Raw genomic sequence first — 22,372 nt, forward strand, 5'->3', positions numbered from 1 at the left:
AAGACCGAAGGAAAAATGCACAAAATAGCGATAATGAACTTTACTACTGATGGAGGGCTTATTTGAGTCACTCTGATCAGTTTCTTTTCATTATATGAAACAGCTGTTACACAGGTTCTTGGACATAATATATAAAGTACAACTAAGAAATATAACAAAGACCACTTGACTATGTAATTCATCAATAAAATTTCAATGGAATGTTTTCGCATTATTTCTACAGTACACTGTTTCTGCTTCTGCTTCTGCCTGATAATGACCACAATCAACGAGCTGATTATTATGTCATGACTAAGGTGCGCATGCAGACCCCCCCCCCCCCCCCCCCCCCCCACCCCCCAATTTCAATAATTTAGTTCAGCTTTGTCAGTGAGGCTTTAAAGGCCTCGACTGACGGTGCTGATGCTACCCCAGGAGGGAGAGCGTTCCACTCCCTGATTGTTCTTGGGAAAGATGAGTATTTTCTGTAATCACTTCTGCTTGCAGGAATTTGGAAACTTTTGTCGTGCATGTTCCTCGACAGTCGTGTTGGTTGCATAAGACGACCTTCCTTAATTACAGCCACTTTGTCGTGTTCTATTTTATAGAGCATAGTTAGCCTAGCATCTTTTCGCCTTTTTTCCAGAGATGGCCATTCCAGGTGCTCAATCATTTTGCTGACACTTGAGTGATTATGGTGTTTGTTGGAAACGTATCTTGCTGCTCTTCTCTGGACCATTTCTAAGCGATCAATTTCCGTTTTAAAGTATGGGTCCCATACTGGACTTGCATACTCTATTATTGGTCTAGCAAGGCTTTTGTATGCATTTTCTTTTACTGAGGTTGCTCCTATATTTAGATTTCTCTTTTTAATGTTTAAACAACTTTTAAAAAAAAATGATTTAGATACTTCGGATACAGTAACACCCTGGTAAAAATGGTTTCTTTACATTACTAAAGATAAATGCGAGATATGACACTTTACAAATTATTGCGATATATTATCATATTTCAACACCTTCTTTTCCAACGGTATGCGCATACTTATTACGCCAATAAAAGGGATTAAAAGGAATCCTTACTTGTATCATGACCTATAAACATATAATTTGAGTGTAGAAGAATAATCATAATGCGAAAACAAATAATAGAAGATGTGGTATGATTGCCAATGAGACAACTCTCACGCCGCAAGACACCAAATGCTGACACAGAATTTTTTAAAACAACTATAGGTTTATACCGTACGCCCTTCAACAACTGCGGAGCAAAGCCCATACTGCATAGTCAGCTATAAAAGGCCTCGAAATGATTGACAAATATAAAACAATTCTACTGTATTACAGGCCCATGACTTGTGACAGGCTTGTCAGGCGCGGATCCAGAGGGGGGATTTTTTTTTTGGAAGATCTATGCATTTGAATGAAAACAAGTAATTGGACACCCCCCCCCCCCCCCCTTTTTTTTAAATGGCTGGATACGCCGCTGCTTATACATTAAGAATGTGGTGGGGTTAAACAAATATTTTTGTCGTTCTGACTTATGATACAACACAGACCCATTTGTCTGAGAAGAACATTTACAAATCAAAATAAAATTGAGAATGGAAATCAGTGAGGAATGTGGTCGAGAGACAGAAAAGTACTTTTTATTCCTAAGTAATACAAGAGACATGAAATGCACAATTGTACAAAATTTAGTGTGAGTATATCTGGAATTACACGAAATATCACTCTGCGTGAATCAAGGATTTGTATAGTAATCTTGAAGTCTTACTATACAAATCCTTGCGTGAATCATTTAAAAATTTCATCTAGGGAAGTACGTTTTACAAACAGAGTCAACTCCGAATACGGTTTTATTTATAACAACTTGTAGACTTCCTGTGTAAGTCCAAAACATTTTGTTGTAAATTTTCATGATTTTTTGTGTTATCTTGATATCTTTTAGTTCTGTTTCTAAAATTCTGAACATATTTCAAACGGGATCGATTGCACATCGTTTTCTTTTTTTCTTTTCAAAATCACATGAACAGATAAATCAAACTTCCAATATTTGCCTTTGTCGTCTTTGCCTTTGTTTGTATAATTTTGATAATAATTTTTGATAGGAGCATTAACAAAATATTCGCAGTGCAGTTACAAAAATATTAAACCATCTTCTTTGCTGTTCCAACCATTTAATGAATGATTGATAAGGGTATGCACAACAAGATTTCAGTGTTTGTGCCAGTGGCAAGTATTTCATGGAATCATGCATGCATATCAATACGCCATATCACAAATCCCGGCTGACCTGGCCGCTTGAACTTTTGACGTCAACAACAATCACATTTCCATTGAGGTGTCAGATATTTTGTTTTAAAAAATAGGGGTCCATGCACTCGTTTTCAAATTAAATTAGTTTGAATGAAAAAAACAGTCGAAAAATGCATTTTTTCCAGATATGTCATAGTTTGACGTCGCGAAAATAACATTTTATGTTAGCAATGTCATTACCTCCCCTTTAACTGAATTGTATGCCCTTAAATGGTGCTCCCTTATGAATTTTGATAAATCTTTATACTATAAAGGATATTAATTTCAAACTGTGCCTAGAGGTAGTAATAAATGCATCATCATTGATCATCATATTAATGTTTTCCATATATGGTATAATTGCATTGTTTATCTTTTTTCATGTTCTATATGGTAGCTGAAAAAGATGTAGTATGATTGCAATTTGTTTATCTTATTTGAATTGTTTCATATGATATTTTGGATGTCATGCTAGGGTATTTTATAGTTCATTATAGGGTATGTGTCTTGCTGATGGTTGAAAACCATATCATTATCTATAGTTGTATGTATCAACTTCTGTTGTTCATTGTTGTTTGTTTATTTTTTTTGTGTTTTGCTATCAAAGAGTTCCCACATCACTCTGACATGTCTGAGTGTAGTTTTTCTCAATTTTTTTTTAGATAGATTACCAACATGTAAATATAAAAAAAGATGTGGTATGATGGCCAATGAGACAACTTTCCACAAGAGACCAAAATGACCCAGAAATCAGCAACTATAGGTCACCATATGGCCTTCAACAATGAGCACACAAGATTTATTATCACCTGTGTGTAATATGAGGATCAAAATTTTAGCAAAAAAAGTGAAACAGATAATCACAATGTATATATAAACCAAAGAGATTTTCAGGCACACTTGTAAGTTGACCGAATTTTTATTGCCATTTATAAACAGCTCTGAAAATCAGCACCAAATATTGATTTTCTTGTTCTCTGTACTTCAGTAAATTTTTGTGCTAAATTCCAAAATTATTAATTACTCCCATATACACTAACACCCAATTACATAAAAAAAAGAAAAAAGAAAATCTTATTTTTGTTTCTGTTTTGCTAATTCTATGTATAGCTATAAAAGAGTTAAAGCATCTCTCTTAATGTTATATTTTTCTTTAAAAAATGTGTTAAAATATTTTAATTACAGATCTGCAGTTGCATGTAAGAGGAGAACATTAAATTTGGTTTCTTTAATTATCGCACTTCAATTAAGAGTTACCACAGTATACAAGACAGACTTATAGTTCATATCGAATTAAACCAAATTAGAGAAAGGCATGGAGATTGGAAAGATAGGACATTCATCTCTAGCAACAGAATGAATCTCTCTGATAAATCGATTAATCAGTTGGTAGAAGTTGTGAAAATAGCTTTTGAAAGTACTGAATAAAAATCTAACAGTATGGAAAACACATCAGCTAATGTAAGTGACAAAGATGGATCAGTTAATAACAGTGAAATTAGTCTAAATTCGGCAGATGAATCAGCAACCCTCAGTTTGGCAAATGAATCTGACAGTACAGATTCAGCTGATGAGTCAGATGAAAAGAGTAACAGTGATGACATTAGAGAGGAAATGGATCATGAGAAGGATCTTCCTCTCATGTCAAATGTTAAAGATATCCACATTTCTCATTACATTTTACAATTAAAATGCCTGATGGAGACAAGAGAACTGATTGGTCATGTGACATTGTTAAGATGTTGTGATCAAGCTAGATGTACAGAGTGTACTAAACAGAGAACTTTGAACCAGAAGATAACAGTGAAATCTAAATGTTTAAAAATTATAGCAAGTCAGGAGAAGAAAAGCAAATTTAATATTCAAAGAATAGAATCAGAGCACAACTATATTGATGTTTTAAATGAAAATACTAGTACTATGGTATCAGGTCAAGTTAAATTAGAATCATTATCAGATCACTCCTATGATTGTGCAGACATGATTTGTGCACAACAGTCTTCATCACTGAATGCTAAGAACAGTTCTTATATGTCATCAATGAATTCTGTAAAAGTTAATACAGATCATGCAATCTCATTAGATGGCACTTTAGAAAATTCTACAAATGATTTTAAAATGATTTTAGACTGTTGTGATATAGAAATAGACTATGTTGAAGAATTAGATCTGCCTCTGTACATGTTTAAGGATTTAGTTCAGAATAATTACAATAAAGATCTGAATGAAAATCTTACATTGGTAACTAAAGCCCTGGGGAGATTGATGTGGGAGTATGGGAGACATTCAGTATCAGTGTGGAAGGAGGGTGTGAAAACTGAGAGTCACTTTCCTAGTGTCATTAGAATTCATTATAGGACAAAGCCAACTGGACAGTCATTGAAATGGACTCTTGACCAGGACCAAAAGTAAGTCACTGACAAAAAAGAACTCAATTGTACAAACATTTGATAGATACATATAAGGGTCTTGGTGTGAGGGTCTTCATTTCTGTATTTTAAATCTTTATGGCCTTTTTTTTAATTATTTATTTTTTACCGTTTAAGTACACCAGTATTTCTCTATTTTTTCTTTAAATCCAATTCAGACTCTCAGACATGTACATGTTTTGAGGGTACATAAAACATTGTTTAATAGTTGCTTATGACATAATTTTAAAGATAAGAATATTATGTTATATGGCAGGTACCAGTGTGGAATTAAGGAAATATAAAGATAATTTTATACTGCTACAACTGAAAACATTTTCATTTACAGATATGAAAAAAACATGATAAAGAAAGTGTGAGGTATGGGGCAATGTGTCAGCAACCCAAACATATAATTTAAACCAAACACCAAAAGGACAAAACACATTCTATTTTTTTTTAACTAAAGACAAACGTTGACAAGATTTCTTACTTTGGCAATATTGAGACAGCAAGCACTACAATTTGTGTCACTCAGACTTTGAACTATTAGAAAATAAAAAAAACTTACTAGGTACTAGAGAGAAGTAATCTGATTTTGTTTTGTTTTTCTAATTCCTTTTTATTTTGTTTGTTGTTGTTTGGATAACAAATGTATTATTTAATCTGACCTATTTATAGCTGGTGTGTATTTACAAATGGACACTGGATCAACAACAGGTCCTTTTTCCCTTCCCAGGATTCACCTACAGCCATGGCTACGTGGCAAGCTGAAATTGAGGTTCAGAAACATCTATCCGTTGTAATGGGTGGAGATAACCACGAAATGGTCGCAAAAAGTGATGAAGATGGTATGTTATAAATTATACACCACACATGGAACAGTCAATTCAGAATTTAATTTGTGAATCTATTAGTGCATATTATCTAGGATAACTGACTATAATAAAACAAATTAAAAAAAAATCTTTCAAACCACAACTGAGCCTAGAAAGATGCATAATGAAATTTTATAACATATTAAGGGGCTAGGAAACAAATATCATATGGTTTAACTTAGTATCAAGTCAGATAGTTTATTTATTAGGGCAAACATTATGTTATAAAGATTTATTTTACTTATTAGATATAGGAAAATGTGGTGTGAGTGCCAATGAGACAACTCTCCATCCAAGTAACAATTTAAAAAGTAAACCATTATAGGTTAAAGTACGGCCTTCATTATATATATTATATACTATTGCATATGCCTCTAGTTTAAAAAAAGATGTAAGTTAGCTACAGCTAGATATAGGGTCCAAATCGGCCATAGTTTTCCTTAACAAATTTTGAGTGGTCTTTGGTAAAATTTTCTTGACCATCCAACTCTTAGATTAGATTAGATTCAGATTGAAACCATCTAGGTCTTTTCTTTTTTATCTTTTTTTAGGATGGAAGAAAGAGTATTTTAACAGTAGAATGGAGATGCCAAGTTCCACTATATCGTTAGCCATTGGATACTGGAGCTTTGTCACTATACCATTGAAGTAAGAAAAATTGAATACCTTACTGTAATTCAGGATGATCTTGAAATGTCTATTAAATGCTAGACTGTAAAATTAACTCCATGCAAATAATAGGTTGTACAATTAAATACATTGTACAAAGCCATGAAACTTGATACATGAACACAAAAAAAATTAACTGTCCTATATTAGGCTAAAATGTCAAAATTTTATTATTAAAATAACTGTATATCTTATGATGCCTTTATAGTCAAACAATAGATGTTCAACAGCAAGAGAAGTGTATTGAGAGAACTCTACCTTTGAAGTTGCTAGCAAGCTATAAAATAGCTTAAGGTGGTACCTAACACTACAGGGAGTTAACTCTGTAAAATCTGCAGAATGTTTTAATGACATTGTGTTGTTATTGGAATATTAAGCTTCTCAATGATCAAAATAAGTTTTTGTCAAACTGCTATATAACCAGTGTAATTTTTCTGATTAAACGGTTGGTTTAATTTTTTTGAAATTTTTATATTTTTGTCAAAGGGTCAAAGTAATGTCAAAATTGAAAAAAATTAAACAAGCCAAATTAATTTTGGTTAAGGTGTTGGGTACCACCTTAATAGTGGTTAGTTCGTACACGTTATGACTTGAGATTTCATTCTTCTACGCAGGTCATTACCTGCATTTTCATTGTCGTAGGTTCACAGGTATGACATAGCCTTTTCCTTGAACATTTACTTTTTAAAATGGCCTCTAATTTAGACTTTGAAGAAAAACATTAATGATTCAATTTTTATGCAGCTGGTATGATTCCTTTTAAGGTATAATAAAGGAGAGTTGTATAGGAAGCCTTGTCGAGTAGTAGGTCCAAGGTCAATACTGTGTCAGTCAATAACAGAACTACGAGATTATATTCCTGTCTGTTTAGGAGAAGTTAATAACATATTAGGACCATACCCATTCCCAAGACTTGATGTATTGATAGTTCCACCATGCTTTGACAGTCTTGGAATGGCAAGGTGAGTTACTTAACATATTATTGCAAAAAGATTAAAACCTTTCCACAGAATCAGTTCCTCAGATCACAGGTATTGAAGTTTTTGCAAGTTCACCTGTCCCATTGTATAAATACACTAGCTATGTTCTCTGTGGATATAAAAAAGAAGATGTGGTATGCTTGCTAATGAGACAACTATCCACAAGAGACCAAATGACACAGAAATCAATAACTATAGGTCACCATACAGCCTTCAACAATGAGCAAAGCCCATGCCACATAGTCAGCTATAAAAGGCCTGAAATGACAAATGTAACACAATTCAAAAACTAACAGCCTAATTTATGTACAAAAAATGAATGAAAAACAAATATGTAACACATCAACAAACAACCATAGAGTTTATTTGATGGGACTTTTAAATTTCATCTGGGTATAAAAAGAATAAGAAAAAAATACATTTCCATTACTTTTTCTATGTTGATATATATATGCATATTAAGCATAAAACGATCATTCTGAAAAGATATATGTTTCATTCTTTTTGCTTACCTGCAGTTTTTTTTATTGACTGATTTTTTCTTATGGTTTTGTTTTATCTGTAGTCACTGTGTGATATACATAGCCCAGTCATTGTTGTTTTTATTCTATCTGTAGTCCCTGTGTGATATACATAGCCCAGTCATTGTTGGCAGGAGACTGTTCAATGTTTGTTAGAATAGCCCATGAGATCTGTCATTCATGGTTTGGACTAGTTATAGGTCCAAAGGATTGGACTGAAGAATGGTTAACTGAAGGATTCTGTACCTATATAGAGGATATTCTCCATCTTAATGTTATACAGGTAAATATAGAGGATATTCTCCATCTTAATGTTATACAGGTAAATATAGAGGATATACTCCATCTTAATGTTATACAGGTAAATAATAGAGGATATTCTCCATCTTAATGTTATACAGGTAAATATAGAGGATATACTCCATCTTAATGTTATACAGGTAAATATAGAGGATATACTCCATCTTAATATTATACGGGTAAATATAGAGGATATCCTTCATCTTAATGTTATACAGGTAAGGATTCTTTACTTATATAGAGGATATCCTTCATATTAATATTATACAGGTAAATATAAAGGATATCCTCCATCTTAATATTATACAGGTAAATATAGAGGATATCCTCCATCTTAATGTTATACAGGTAAATATAGAGGATATTCTCCATCTTAATGTTATACAGGTAAATAAAGAGGATATTCTCCATCTTAATGTTATACAGGTAAATATAGAGGATATTCTCCATCTTAATGTTATACAGGTAAATATAGAGGATATCCTCCATCTTAATGTTATACAGGTAAATATAGAGGATATCCTCCATCTTAATGTTATACAGGTAAATATAGAGGATATCCTCCATCTTAATGTTATACAGGTAAATATAGAGGATATCCTCCATCTTAATGTTATACCGGTAAATATAGAGGATATCCTCCATCTTAATGTTATACAGGTAAATATAGAGGACATCCTCCATCTTAATGTTATACAGGTAAATATAGAGGATATCCTCCATCTTAATGTTACTGTGAAAATACTTAAATTCGTAAGTATGAATTTTCGTGGTTTCAGCAATATTTATATATTCGTGGGTTTTTCAATTCGTGGAATTCTAGAAAGAAAAAAATTGAAGCATTTTATTTTAGAAACCACAGTTACACCTAGTCTGGATTGAAGGAAATCGCTAAGTAAAAATTGACCTGTATAAGTCGTGACAACACTAATTAACCCAAGACAAAGTGATCAACAGATTAAAGACCATCAAATGTGTTAATTAGGCCATAAACATGATATGTCACTTAAAGAAAACAGTAACATAAACAAATGCTATAAATGTATCTTGAATTGTAAAATGATTCTTATCAAATTCAAGCCCAGCATGAAATTATAATTTCCCATATGTACGAGAACTATGAGGATATAAAATGAACACTTTATCATACTAGCATATCAATACCGGAAATCTGACTTTTATCGATTTAAATATTTTATATGAGAATTAAAAGATCAAAAGTTGTACAGTTTAGGTCATTATATAATTCTGCATGCAGTTGTAGTTCATTGTGCATTTGCCCTGTGACTACTATTATAGTATTCTCAGCTTTGGCGTTATTCAATATATTCTCGAAATCATAACAGTAGTCAAACCTACATGGATATCTTTCCATGTCTTGATTTGGACAATGGTTGTTTTATTTCGTGGGACAATCTTTCCATGTCTTGATTTGGACAATGGTTGTTTTATTTCGTTGGACACTTAAATTCATGGATCAAGTCATCCATGATAACCACGAAAATTGGTACCCCACGAATAAAAGTACTTTCACAGTATAAAGGTAAGGATAAATAATAAGAAATTATATATAAAAGAGCAGTATACGTTATTGATTATATTTAAGACATCTCTGACCATTTTTGCAGATATTTTAATGTCCTCTACTTGCATGAAAATGATTTGTGTTGTTGAAAAATAGCAAAATATGAATTTGTCACAAGGAGCAAGAATAGATTTGAGATATGCTTTATTGTGAGGACATTATTTTCACAGTCCAAGGGTTACGTTAAATGTTAATGTTCATAATTTATCTAAAGAATATTTTTAACAGTTGATACTATTATAATATATGTCTGAACTTTATGTTGAGAATTAGATAAAAGTCAGGCATTTGATGTTGAGAATTAGATAAAAGTCAGGCATTTGATGTTTAGAATTAGATAAAAGTCAGGCATTAGACGTTGAGAATTAGATAAAAGTCAGGCATTAGACGTTGAGAATGAGATAAAAGTCAGGCATTAGACGTTGAGAATGAGATAAAAGTCAGGCATTAGACGTTGAGAGTTAGATAAAAGTCAGGCATTTGATGTTGAGAATTGGATAAAAGTCAGGCAATTTTTGATGTTGAGAATTGGATAAAAGTCAGGCATTAGATGTTGAAAATTAGATAAAAGTCCGGCATTTGATGTTGAGAATTAGGTAAAAGTCAGGCATTAGAATTAGATAAAAGTCAGGCATTTGATGTTGAGAATTAGATAAAAGTCAGGCATTAAATGTTGAAAATTAGATAAAAGTCAGGCATTTGATGTTGAGAATTAGATAAAAGTCAGGCATTTGATGTTGAGAATTAGATAAAAGTCAGGCATTAGATGTTAAGAATTAGATAAAAGTCAGGCATTTGATGTGGAGAATTAGATAAAAGTCAGGCATTAGACGTTGAGAATTAGATAAAAGTCAGGCATTTGATGTTGAGAATTAGATTAAAGTCAGGCATTTGATGTTGAGAATTAGATAAAAGTCAGGCATTAGACGTTGAGAATTAGATAAAAGTCAGGCATTTGATGTTGAGAATTAGATAAAAGTCAGGCATTATATGTTGAGAATTAGATAAAAGTCAGGTATTTGATGTAGAGAATTAGATAAAAGTCAGGCATTAGACGTTGAGAATTAGATAAAAGTCAGGCATTTGATGTTGAGAATTAGATAAAAGTCAGGCATTTGATTTTGAGATTTAAATAAAAGACAGGCATTAGACGTTGAGAATTAGATAAAAGTCAGGCATTTGATGTTGAGAATTAGATAAAAGTCAGGCATTATATGTTGAGAATTAGATAAAAGTCAGGTATTTGATGTAGAGAATTAGATAAAAGTCAGGCATTAGACGTTGAGAATTAGATAAAAGTCAGGCATTTGATGTTGAGAATTAGATAAAAGTCAGGCATTTGATTTTGAGATTTAAATAAAAGACAGGCAGGCCTAGACTTATATTTTTTATTTTTTCTTGTATTAATTTTTATCTTAGATCTGTATCTAAGAATCTTTGCACTTTTAGTTAAATGAATAAGGTTTTGTTAGTTTGATATGTGGATATCCGAGGTATAAGTTCCTCTAATACGTTCCATAATGCTTTAACCAATTTTTCACAATAACTAGTATATATATATATATATGTATTTGGAGTATTGCGTAAGACAATACACTTAATAATGTTTTTAGCCAAAAAATTAAAAAGATAATGTTTATTTTATGAAGTCAAAAATCACAATTTCTAACAAAAGAACAAACGCAAAACATTAAATGCAACCATTGAAGGCACATTTTACTTAAAACGGTTCACTTTGATATTTATTCAGAGTAGAAACTTATTGAAGATATTTGTATAATTGGTCTAGAATTTGTGAAGAAATAAATAAATATTAAAAAAAAATCATCATCTACACAGGCAAATGGTTTATGTGATGAAGCAGAAGTCATTGCAGAGAAGCAGTTGAGAATGTATCTGAAGTACAAAACATTACAGAATGAACTTCTAAATACCAGTGCAGACCTACAAACGTTAAGGTTGGTATAACGACACTAACACTTTGAATTCATTATTACTTATAAGGTACTAACTATTGTGGATTTCATAGGAGAGATGAAGCAGATATTTAAAAAGAGTTCCTCAAAAAAAATATGCAAACACTGACAAGCATAATTTATGTTTATGTAAGCAAATGATTATTATGATGGAAGAATTTTGAAATTGAACATGTTGTTGGTTGCAATATCAGATTTCTGGGCAAATGTCAATTTGCTTTCATTGTAAAACATCAATTTTGTATAATTTATAGGAGTGAAACTGTCACAAAATTTTACAAACAAAACCTGCTATAGCAGAAACATTTCTCATTTCCTAATAAAATTTTCTTTTGCAGACCTAACAAATATAATACTGAATCATCAACCAATTATGTTAAGGATGGAATGAATCCTGAAAAAAGATTTCTACAGGTTCACTATTTAAAGGTAAAGCACAAATGACCAACAGATTAAAAAACAAGAATTTGGTAACAATTATCATCCTACTGATGAATTTAAATCTCCCAATCTTAATTTTTGAAACAATTTCAAAGCCACACCTTTTAAGAAGGATACTTCAGGTTTTATATGCAAGTAAGACTCAAAATTATTACTGGATAAATATCAGCCCATATATGGATATATCAGCAATCAGCATATGCAATATGCATGATACTGTTGTCCTGCTGACTGTAAATAGCTTTTGAGTTAAGGCCCAATAAAGAACATTGCTCTATTTGCCCATGGACTAATAAGGGATATTCACTGTTTGTTGCTAGAATGCTTCGCCTGATAGTACTTAATGAGCATCCTCATTATATTATTTCCTTATTTGCATAACAGTTGAATCTGATTTACTTTAAGATGATTTAGTGCAGGCATTATGAACTGGCTGATTTTATTGGTCTTGAAATAGGTTTTGGATCGGCTGTTCTGACCATTGACTCTTCTTATCTGAGGTTCTATACAGCTAACCTCTAATTTATGCTAGGGTGAATGTAGGAATGGCCAATTATTAACAGTTATAGTATTGAATTACTGGTTACAGAAGCAGAGTTGTATAGCAAGATTTTTTTTTTGTCAACAAAAGAGAAAGAAAAAAATGGATTAGTAACAAGACGGAAATGCAAGATACCTGTTAACAAAAATGATTTTCTGTCAGTAAACTCTAGTATATGATCCTTTTTTTGACTATTTTTTGAAATTTTAAATCAATATGGTTAAAGTTTTGTAATCTAAATTCAGAAATTATTGCATTCATTTATCATTAGGATTTTGTCATTTGAGACTAAAATGCAATGTGAATTTTTGTAATATTTAGAAAAAAATTTGATGCAAATTTAAATTATTGTAATTTAAAGCCTGTGGCAATTTTATTATAATTATAAAAGCATCCCAATAATTTCTGAATTTTACAGTTATTGCTTCAGGACAACAAATATAACCCATATTTTTTTTATTTCAGGGCTACTTCTTGTTGTGTTATCTAGAATCCTTTGTAGGACTGGAAAAGTTTCTAAGAATGTTACACTCTTATGTCATCACCTTTTATAAAGAACTTGTATCATCAAAGGTAGGAGACAACAAAATTTTCAGGTCAATTTCCATATAAGAAAAGAGAAAGTAGTTGTATTTATGGAATACAAATTACCCCATTAAATAATCATTTTTTAGTGCTTGCAAACATTTTTGTCTCTTCACTTTTGTACATTCTAATCTTCCTTGTAGATGATATTTGTACAAAGTATGTCATCCATAATTCCACTAATGCACCATATTTTTTATTTATATATATAATTAACAATGAAACAACATCCCATTTAAGACAAAGTTGTGTACAATAATATTTGAAATATCTCTGCGAGCAATCATGCCTCTCCTAACCATGGACATTGGTGTAACAACATGAAATAAGACCAAACTGTAAAAATCAGTTGGAAAGAGCTTGACTCATCAGGTACTTACCAGAAAAACAAAAGACAAATACAAACGATTCAAAAGTGCATGCAATGATTGAAAGCTAGTTAACAGCCTAATTCCAAATTGTGAATGAATATAATAATTAGATGTGGTATGCTTGTCAATGAGACAACTCTCCATATATACATGTTTAAAAGTTGCTATTTTATAAATGAAAAAGAGCTGTAAGGTTCATTGATATTTACATTTTACCTATAACAAAAGAGTACTTGTTCTTTCCATGCTGTATTCCATTATGCACTTACACAACTAATGATATTTTGCAGGATGTGATCTCATTTATGTTTAATGTCTTGCCAGAATTAAAGTTAGTATAAATCAGTTTTTAATGTTTTTGAGGGTACAGGGGCACCACAAATTTAAAAGTTCACCCAATTACAAACTTTCACTGGGAGTATATGCAGACTTTGACAAAACAATAAAAATGCCAAGTTTTCCTGACACCAAGAAATTGTACCAAAGAAAATTGGGGTCATACTAAACTCCAAAAAATATAAATGAACAGAAAGTAAAATAACATACAAGACTAACAAAGGCCAGAGAACTTTGGACAGAAGAAAATATGTGGTATTCGCTAAATATTTTTGTGAAAGATTTTTTTTTTTTTTGTAATTAAGGGAGAATTAGGGGTTGATTTCTCAACTTAACAGTAGGTAATGTAATTTTTGAAGAAGTGATGCTCAGCAAAAAAAAAAAGTTAACAAAAATACTTGTAGTTTCACTACTCCTGCATGTTCTTAATGTATTATTGGTCATGTCTTTAAATTTCAGAGATAATGGTTTAACAGAGGAGAAGATTTTGGAAGACTGGTTAGATAAACCTGGTATGCCAGAGGTATATAACATGTTTTATTTATTTCATACATATTGTGGCACATGATTTTGTTTTCTTGTCTTTTGAACATATAAGGAATTTATGTTGGTTTGCAGTAACTTCCAGTGATATCATCCATAATGATACACATTTAAATATCTTCTCTTGAAAAACTTCTAAGATAATCATTATTTGATTTTTGAATAAATCTAGATCTGTAGTTTGAGTGCGTTTCTAAAGTTTTTATAAAAAAGTTGTTTACATATTGATAGATTTTATTCTACTCTCTCTTAAGTCTTTCAGTTTTCCATTTTTAAATATATGGTACCAACCAATTAAACTAGATTTTCAGTTGGATGCTCAGTTTACTTTTCTATCTTAATCAAAATAATCAAAAGAGTTTTGATAATGGGACATAAAATTACAAGAGAAAAAAAATGATGGAAAAATTAATTGATTCTATCTGTAATTTGCTGTCTTTTCTTTTAACAGGCTTTGAAGAATTATGAACTCAGTGACGGAAATGTTCAACTTCAACAAGTGAAAAAACAGGTATTGGTTATTTTTTGTATACTAATGCTTATATATCTGAAAAGGGAGGATGAGCCATTTTTTCTTTCAGTAAATATCAATCATTTTATAGATAGAGTAAACTACCATTTGAGTTGTGTAATTATACCCTTACTGTATACAACAGTGCATTAAGTGTTACCCTTGACCTTTGTCTTTCTGTCAAGTCATATTTTCGTTTCTGCACTCCAACTTAAGTTTGCCTTTTCCATATTTTATGAAAACTCTTGCACAATGCTAAGAATTATAACACACAGACAGAGTTCCAATTTAGGCAGTAAGTCAATTTACCATGTTAGAGTAATGACCCTGTTTAACTTTGAAAATTGCAAAGCTTCAGCAGGGGTATTTGTGTTCTCAGACACGTTCTTTTATTTTAAATATTTTGTTCAGAAATTTTTACAAATTATGTGTCAAAAGTTATTGAATATTTAAGCATTAGCTCCAATGTTCATGATACATAGAATCAAAATGTATACTATAATGACTTTTTCTTGTATATAATTGTTTTTTTCGAGCCTGCAACTTTTATTGCAGAAAGCTCGACATAGGGATAGTGATCCGGTTACGGTGGCAGCGGCGGTGTTTGCTCACTTCTTAAAAGCTTTATATTTTAGAAGGTGCAAGACCTGGATGCTTCATACCTTTTATATAGATGCCTCATGTTACAAAGTGTCCGTCAGTCACATGTCCAATGTCCTTGACCTCATTTTCATGGTTCAGTGACCACTTGAAAAAAAAAATTGTTTGTAATGTTGAATTCTCTCTTATTATAAGTAATAGGATAACTCTATTTGGTATGTCAGGGGAGGATCCAGCCATTTTAAAAGGGGGGGTTCCTAACCCAGGACAAAGGGGGGTTCTAATTACATGTTCCCATTCAAACGATTGATTGTCCAAAAAAAAGGGATGTTCCAACCCCCCGAACCCCCCCTCTGGATCCGCGCCTGTATGTGCGTACCTTGCAAGGTCCTCATGTCCGTCAGACAGTTTTCACTTGACCTCAACCTCATTTCATGGCTCAGTGAACAAGGTTAAGTTTTGGTGGTCAAGTCCATATCTCAGATACTATAAGCAATAGGGCTACTATATAGTGAATGGAAGGACTTGATGGTGTACATGTCCAACTGGCAGGTGTCATCTGACCTTGACCTCATTTTCATGGTTCAGTGGTTATAGTTAAGTTTGTGTGTTTTGGTCTGTTTTTCTCATACTTTAAGCAATAGGTCTACTGTATTTGTTGTATGGAATTATTGTAAGGTGAACATGTCTAGTGGACAGATGTTATCTGACCTTGACCTCATTTTCATGGTTCAGTGGTCAAAGTTATTTTTTTTCTTCAGTTTTGGTCTTATTATCAAATACTATTCGCCATAGGTAAACTATATTAAGTGTATGGAAATATTTTATGATCTATATATTAGTCGCGCAGGTTTTATTTGACCTTGACCTCATTTTCACAGTTCATTGATCAGTGTTAAGTTTTTGTGTTTTGGTCTATTTTTATTAAACTATAAGTATTAGGTCAACTATATTTGTTTTATGGAAGCATTGTTAGCTGTACATGTCAGCCTGGCATGGTTCATCTGCCCTTGACCCCATTTTAATGGTTCATTGGTCTTTGTTTAGTTATCTTGGTTAATGTAACGTTTATGTGGCAGTTGTAATAAAGCTTTATACTTAGGACTATCAACATAATATCAATGATTATTTAAGAAGGCGAGACATTTCAGTGTGTGCACTCTTGTGTTTTATTTGTGTTGTTTGCAATTTTTTTTGATTTATTACAAATTTATTAAGATATATTATATTTATAAGATCTACACAAAAGTTGATTACCCTTTTTTCCTCTATACATTGAACTTTGTGAATAAAGATGGCTCACAAACCATTTCTCTTTATGAAGATACTTAAAACTAAGGATTTTCTTATCCCAGGCATAGATTATTTTAGCCGTATTTGGCACAACTTTTTGGAATTTTGGATCCCCAATGCTCTTCAAATTTATACTTATTTGGCTTTATGAATATTTTGATATAAGCGTCACTGATGAGTCTTGTGTAGATGAAACGCGCGTCTGGCATACTAAATTATAATCCTGGTACCTTTGATAACTATTAGCATTCTTCAGTTTTTCATTTAACTTTATGTTAAATTATCATCATCATACTTTTTAAATTTCTATGACAGGTTTCTCTATTGAGAATGTCCTATCCAACAGAAGGCAGTAGAAAGAGGAAGAGGAAACTAAATATGAAACCTAAACTGGAGAATGTAAGTCATTCAAGAATAAGTATTACCTTCACTAAGACCTACTCATGTCCATTGAGACTAACAGCATCTTATGGTTTTCACTAGAAAATTATTACAAAAAAAATTAAGATTTTACAGAAAAAAGATCATACATTTATAATAAAGATAATAACATATTGCATGGAAAACTAACTTGCTTATATATAATTAAAATGTTAGCTAGCTGGTAATAAATTTCTGAAGGAAAAACATGTCACCATTAACATTAACTTTATCATGAGCTGACCAGTCTTTTTTTCTCTTCCCTTAATGTTGCATGCTAGACACAAAGCAACACATACTAGCTCTAAATTATTTGGTTTGTGTCTACTCAACCATTAACTAACCCTGCTAAGGCAAGCAACACACAACTACCGTGGCAGTCATGTTAGTTCAAAATATTTGAAAAAAAATCTATAAAATTTTCGTTAATTATAAAGACCTTCAAACATGTTGAAGGAGAATTAGGCCAAAATCACTTCTGTCATTTCTAATTTAGGTTGCAATAGTTTATACATAATTTCTTGATTTTTCAGTTATCTCCCTTACAGCTGGTTTTATTTCTGGAGATATTGCTGGAGGATGAGAAAATTCCAGCTAATCAACTGGTTAACATTCGGACCAGATATCAAATGATGTCACAGAATGCTGATGTAAGTATAAGTCTACCATATAAGGGCCAAATTACATCCATCCTTATGTCATTTGATATATTATAAAAGACATGTCTTGCTGCACACATGTGGTAGGGCTAAATTTCAGGTAGGCCAATACCTTATCATGTGAAGTGTTTGACAAAATTTACATGCACTTTGCTAGTGATTTGAAGGTTAAATCTCTCTAACTTTTATAAGGTAATTGTTGTACAAATTGATTTTATTATTTGAACTGAAACATACACTTCTTATTTATAATTTTGGCCATGAAAAAAATGTCACATATTTGACCATAATCAAAATACCTTTGAACCTACATGTTATCAGTTTCTTAAACCTTACTAAGTTATTTTTACAACTAAATATAGGGACCTTCCAGACGAACAAGGTTATTTGAATTGTATGAAATATATAAGTAAAGAAGACATAAGTCTATTATCTCCTCTCTAGTTAAACAACATTTTGTCCAACTAAATGAAGTGATCAACTGCAGATCTAAGTCATTTTATGTGGAAAAAATGCAAGTGTATACAAATAAATCTGAAGACACAAATTTCTGCTATTTGCTGACCAACGTGAAGGAAAAACAGACTGATATGACAGACAGATCCAGTGAACATCGGATAGTTCGGGCTACTTTTTTGCATTATGTACTTGAATTTTCTAAAAATTGGTCTCAGTTCTGATAAGAAATTATTCAATTGACACAATTTGATTAGAAAAAATTGAGTTTATTAGTTATCTATATGTATAAAAGCTTAGGTTGAAAGGTTACCCTATTATGAGGTTAATTTTGTTTTTTTTACAGGTACAGCATAGATGGTGTGAGTTAGTCATTAAACACAAAGTACAAAAATGTTATCAAGATCTGAAAAAATTTCTCTTGAATCATCAGGTAAGTTTATTTCTGACTCTTTTTTACTGAAGCTACAATAACTTTCAATTCTGCCTAATGAAAGGGAATTCTTAAAGTAACTGAAATGTGTCTTATGCAAACAAACGATTAATTGATTAGAATAATTAATTATTGTAATTATGTTATATTTTTTATTCATATTTGAATTCCTTTTTAGCTCACCTGGCCCGAAAGGGCCAAGTGAGCTTATGCCATCACTTGGCGTCCGTCGTCTGTCGTCGTAAACTATTTCAAGAATCTTCTCCTCTGAAACTACTAGGCCAAATACTTCCAAACTCTAACTGAATGTTCCTTAGGGTATCTAGTTTATAAATTGTATCTGAAGTTTTGATCTATCAACAAACATGGTCGCCATTGCTTAAAATAGAACATAGGGGTCAAATGCAGTTTTTGGCTTATATCTCAAAAACGAAAGCATTTAGAGCAAATCTGACATGGGATAAATATGCTCATTAGGTCAAGATCTATCAGCCCTAAATTTTCAGATGAATCAAACAACCCATTGTTGGGTTGCTGCCACTTAATTGGTAATTTTAAGGAAATTTTGCAGTTTTTTGTCATTATCTTGAATATTACTATAGATAAAGATAAACTGTAAACAGCAAAAATGATCAGCAAAGTAAGATCTACAAATAAGTTAATATGACCAAAATCGTCAATTGACCCCTTAAGGGTTATTGTCCTTAAATGACAATTTTTCACAATTTGTTCATCATATTTGCTTACTTTAAAAAATCTTTTCCTCTAAAACTACTCAACCAAATTCAACCAAACTTCAACTGAATGATCAGTAGGGTGTATAGAATAAATTTTGTGTTTATTTTCTATTTCGTCAAAAACATGGCCGTCATGGCTAAAAATAGAACACAGGGTAAATGCAGTTTTTATACGCCCGTCGTCTTTTAGACGGGGCGTATTATGGTATACCGTTGTCCGTCCGTCCGTCTGTCCGTCCGTCGTCCACACTTCGGACAATAACTCATTAACGCTTTCACCAATTTCCATGAAACTTAAGTGAATTGTTTATATCTATTGACGTAAGCTCCCTTTCGTTTTTTTTTTCAATTTCAGATTTTTAGTTTTGGATTAATGGGACTTTATTCATAAAAAAGGGGGGACTTTCAACACTTCGGACAATAACTCAAAAAGGCTTTCACCAATGTCCATGAAACTTTGGTGAATTGTTTATATCTATTGATGTAAGCTCCCTTTCGTTTTTTTTTAATTTCAGATTTTAAGTTTTGGATTTATGGGGCTTTATTCTTAAAAAAGGGAGGATTTTCAACACTTCGGACAATAACTCAAAAACGCTTTCACCAATGTCCATGAAACTTTGGTGAATTGTTTATATCTATTGATGTAAGCTCCCTTTCAGTTTTTATTAATATCAGAATTTAAGTTTTGGATTTATGGGGCTTTATTCATAAAAAAAGTTGGATTTTTAACACTTCGGACAATAACTCAAAAAGCCTTTCACCAATGTCCATGAAACTTTTGTGAATTGTTAATATCTATTGATGTAAGCTCCCTTTCAATTTTTATAAATTTCAGATTTTACATTTTGGTGTTATGAATTTTTATGCTTAAAAAAGGGGGGATTTTCAAATAAAAGTTAAAAGAGCAACGGGCGTATCATGCCCTAAAGCGCAGCCCTTTATTGGTTTATATCTCAAAAACTCCAGCATTTAGAGCAAATAAGACAAGAAGTTAAAGAATTTATTAGGTCAAGGTCTACCTGTCCTGAAATTTTAGCCGAATTGGGTAGCTGGTTTTTCAGGTATAATGCCCCTGAATTGATGATTTTAAAGAAATTTTGCAGTTTTTGGTTATTATTTTGAATATTATTATAGATATAGATAAACTGTTAATAGCAAAAATGTTAAGCAAAGTAAGATCTACAAATAAGTCAATGTGACCAAAATTGTCAATTGACCCCTCAAGGAGTTATTGCCCTTTAAAGACTTTTTTCACAATTTGTTCATCATGTTGACTTACTTTAAAAAATCTTCTCCTTTGAAACTGCTGTATCAATTTCAGCCAAACTTAGGCTAAATGAGTTTCAGAGTATCTAGTATAAATTTTATATTTTATTTCCTTGTATGTCAAGAACGTTAAATCCGATGTCTGGTGTAAAGAGAGTGCCACGCTCTTTGCATGTTAAGAACCCTTGCAACAACTCTTTGATGGGTCTGTAGGTGGCCTGTTGCAAGGCAAAATTTCCGTCCCTATCCATATATCCTCCTTTTCCGGTGGCAGTCCAAATTTCTCCGAGTATAGTCCCTGAATGGCCTCTATTGTATCAACCTACCTATTGTTTTTTTATTGTGAACTTGTTCTCGTCCTGAATATGCATGAAATATTTGCCACTGGACGTTAAGCAACCAACAATCAATCAATTGTATGTCAAGAAACATATATAGCTCCTATTGCTAAAATAGAACATAGGAGAAAATGATTTTTTTTTTTTGCTTTTGAAGAAAATAGGACGATTCAAAGAACATTTAAATAAATTGAAGCGATTCAGGCTCTTGAGAGCCTTTTATTATCATTTTCATATTTTTTGTCCTTTGAAACTTCATGGGTAGAAAGTAATGGAAATGGTGTTAAGCAGGCCCTCAACAATGTTTCGTATTACCTAAAGGTCCCACATGAATTTATGGAAATCCAATTTTTCTTCTTTGAAAATTCATGTCTTGCCTCAATAGTTAGCAGGAATGTGGCATGAAAGATCCTCAGATGAATTAATTATTTTGATGTAATCTGTAAGAATGCAATACTAAGACACACACAATTTTTTCTGATTGTTAATTGTTTTGCTTACATGCCAGTTGAAACTTATTGCCCACAAATGATAATAATTAAAAGCAAATAATTATGAGATCATATCTTATTAAAAGGGTATTTTGTTTTAGGCTATGGGTGTATATTTGTATGGAGAAATGGTTTTATCAGGCTGTAAACAACAAAAGAAGTTGGCTGAAGAATGTTTCAATACGTTAAAAGATCATATGGAGCCAGATCCTTACTCAACTGTTAAAGCTATGGTCTATGGTACCTAATCATGATGCTAAAGTGAATAATTAGCTCAAAGTAATAAACTCTACAGAAAAGAATATCTGAAAATTATTTTCAACTTTCCAATTGAATAATTCAATGAAATTATTAAAATATTGCATTGCTAAAGATATGAACACATCAACAAAGCAAGACTTAAAAACATTTCATTGTTTCACAATAGTTATCATATTTATTTGTTATTGATATAAAGACAATGTTTCACATAAAATATTCCTATGTAATATGTGTAGGTACTCAACTCACAAAGTTCTTTGCCTACCACAATGTGACTGATTTGACAAAAAGGTGTCGCTCTTCTTTGGGCATTGATTATAGAAGATCACCCGTTAACTAACTCAATTTAAAAAGATAAAGTATATTTTTCTGGTCTTTAAACCTATACCCATACTGTATGGTCAGCTATGAAATCCTGACGTGACAAATATGAAACAATTTGATTGAGATAACTAACAGCCTAATTAGTAAAAAAAACAATTTATATGACGGACATG

General features: G+C 31.8%; 1 protein-coding gene across 1 annotated transcript; it reads left to right on the top strand.

The window, feature by feature from the left end:
- Positions 1-1,804: 1,804 nt before the first annotated feature.
- On the top strand, positions 1,805-22,345 carry LOC134685605 (aminopeptidase O-like). The gene is made up of 16 exons (XM_063545512.1): positions 1,805-1,866; positions 3,462-4,684; positions 5,366-5,535; positions 6,114-6,210; positions 6,996-7,193; positions 7,829-8,015; positions 11,457-11,575; positions 11,932-12,022; positions 13,041-13,148; positions 13,822-13,862; positions 14,327-14,390; positions 14,862-14,921; positions 17,130-17,213; positions 17,768-17,884; positions 18,696-18,782; positions 21,716-22,345. Exons 2-16 carry the CDS (start codon positions 3,717-3,719, stop codon positions 21,860-21,862), a joined length of 2,538 nt encoding a protein of 845 aa, XP_063401582.1. The 5' UTR covers positions 1,805-1,866; positions 3,462-3,716; the 3' UTR covers positions 21,863-22,345.
- Positions 22,346-22,372: the final 27 nt, after the last annotated feature.

The sequence above is a fragment of the Mytilus trossulus genome, chromosome 1, assembly GCF_036588685.1.
Source record: "Mytilus trossulus isolate FHL-02 chromosome 1, PNRI_Mtr1.1.1.hap1, whole genome shotgun sequence".
NCBI classification, from domain to species: Eukaryota; Metazoa; Mollusca; class Bivalvia; order Mytilida; family Mytilidae; genus Mytilus; species Mytilus trossulus.

Excerpts from the sequence above, each read along its gene's own strand:
- LOC134685605 (XM_063545512.1), top strand. The coding sequence starts at position 3,717 with ATGGAAAACACATCAGCTAATGTAAGTGACAAAGATGGATCAGTTAAT. Across the intron at positions 8,016-11,456 it reads TCCATCTTAATGTTATACAG|GCAAATGGTTTATGTGATGA; the intron begins GTAAATATAGAG and ends TCATCTACACAG. Across the intron at positions 11,576-11,931 it reads GCAGACCTACAAACGTTAAG|ACCTAACAAATATAATACTG; the intron begins GTTGGTATAACG and ends TTTCTTTTGCAG.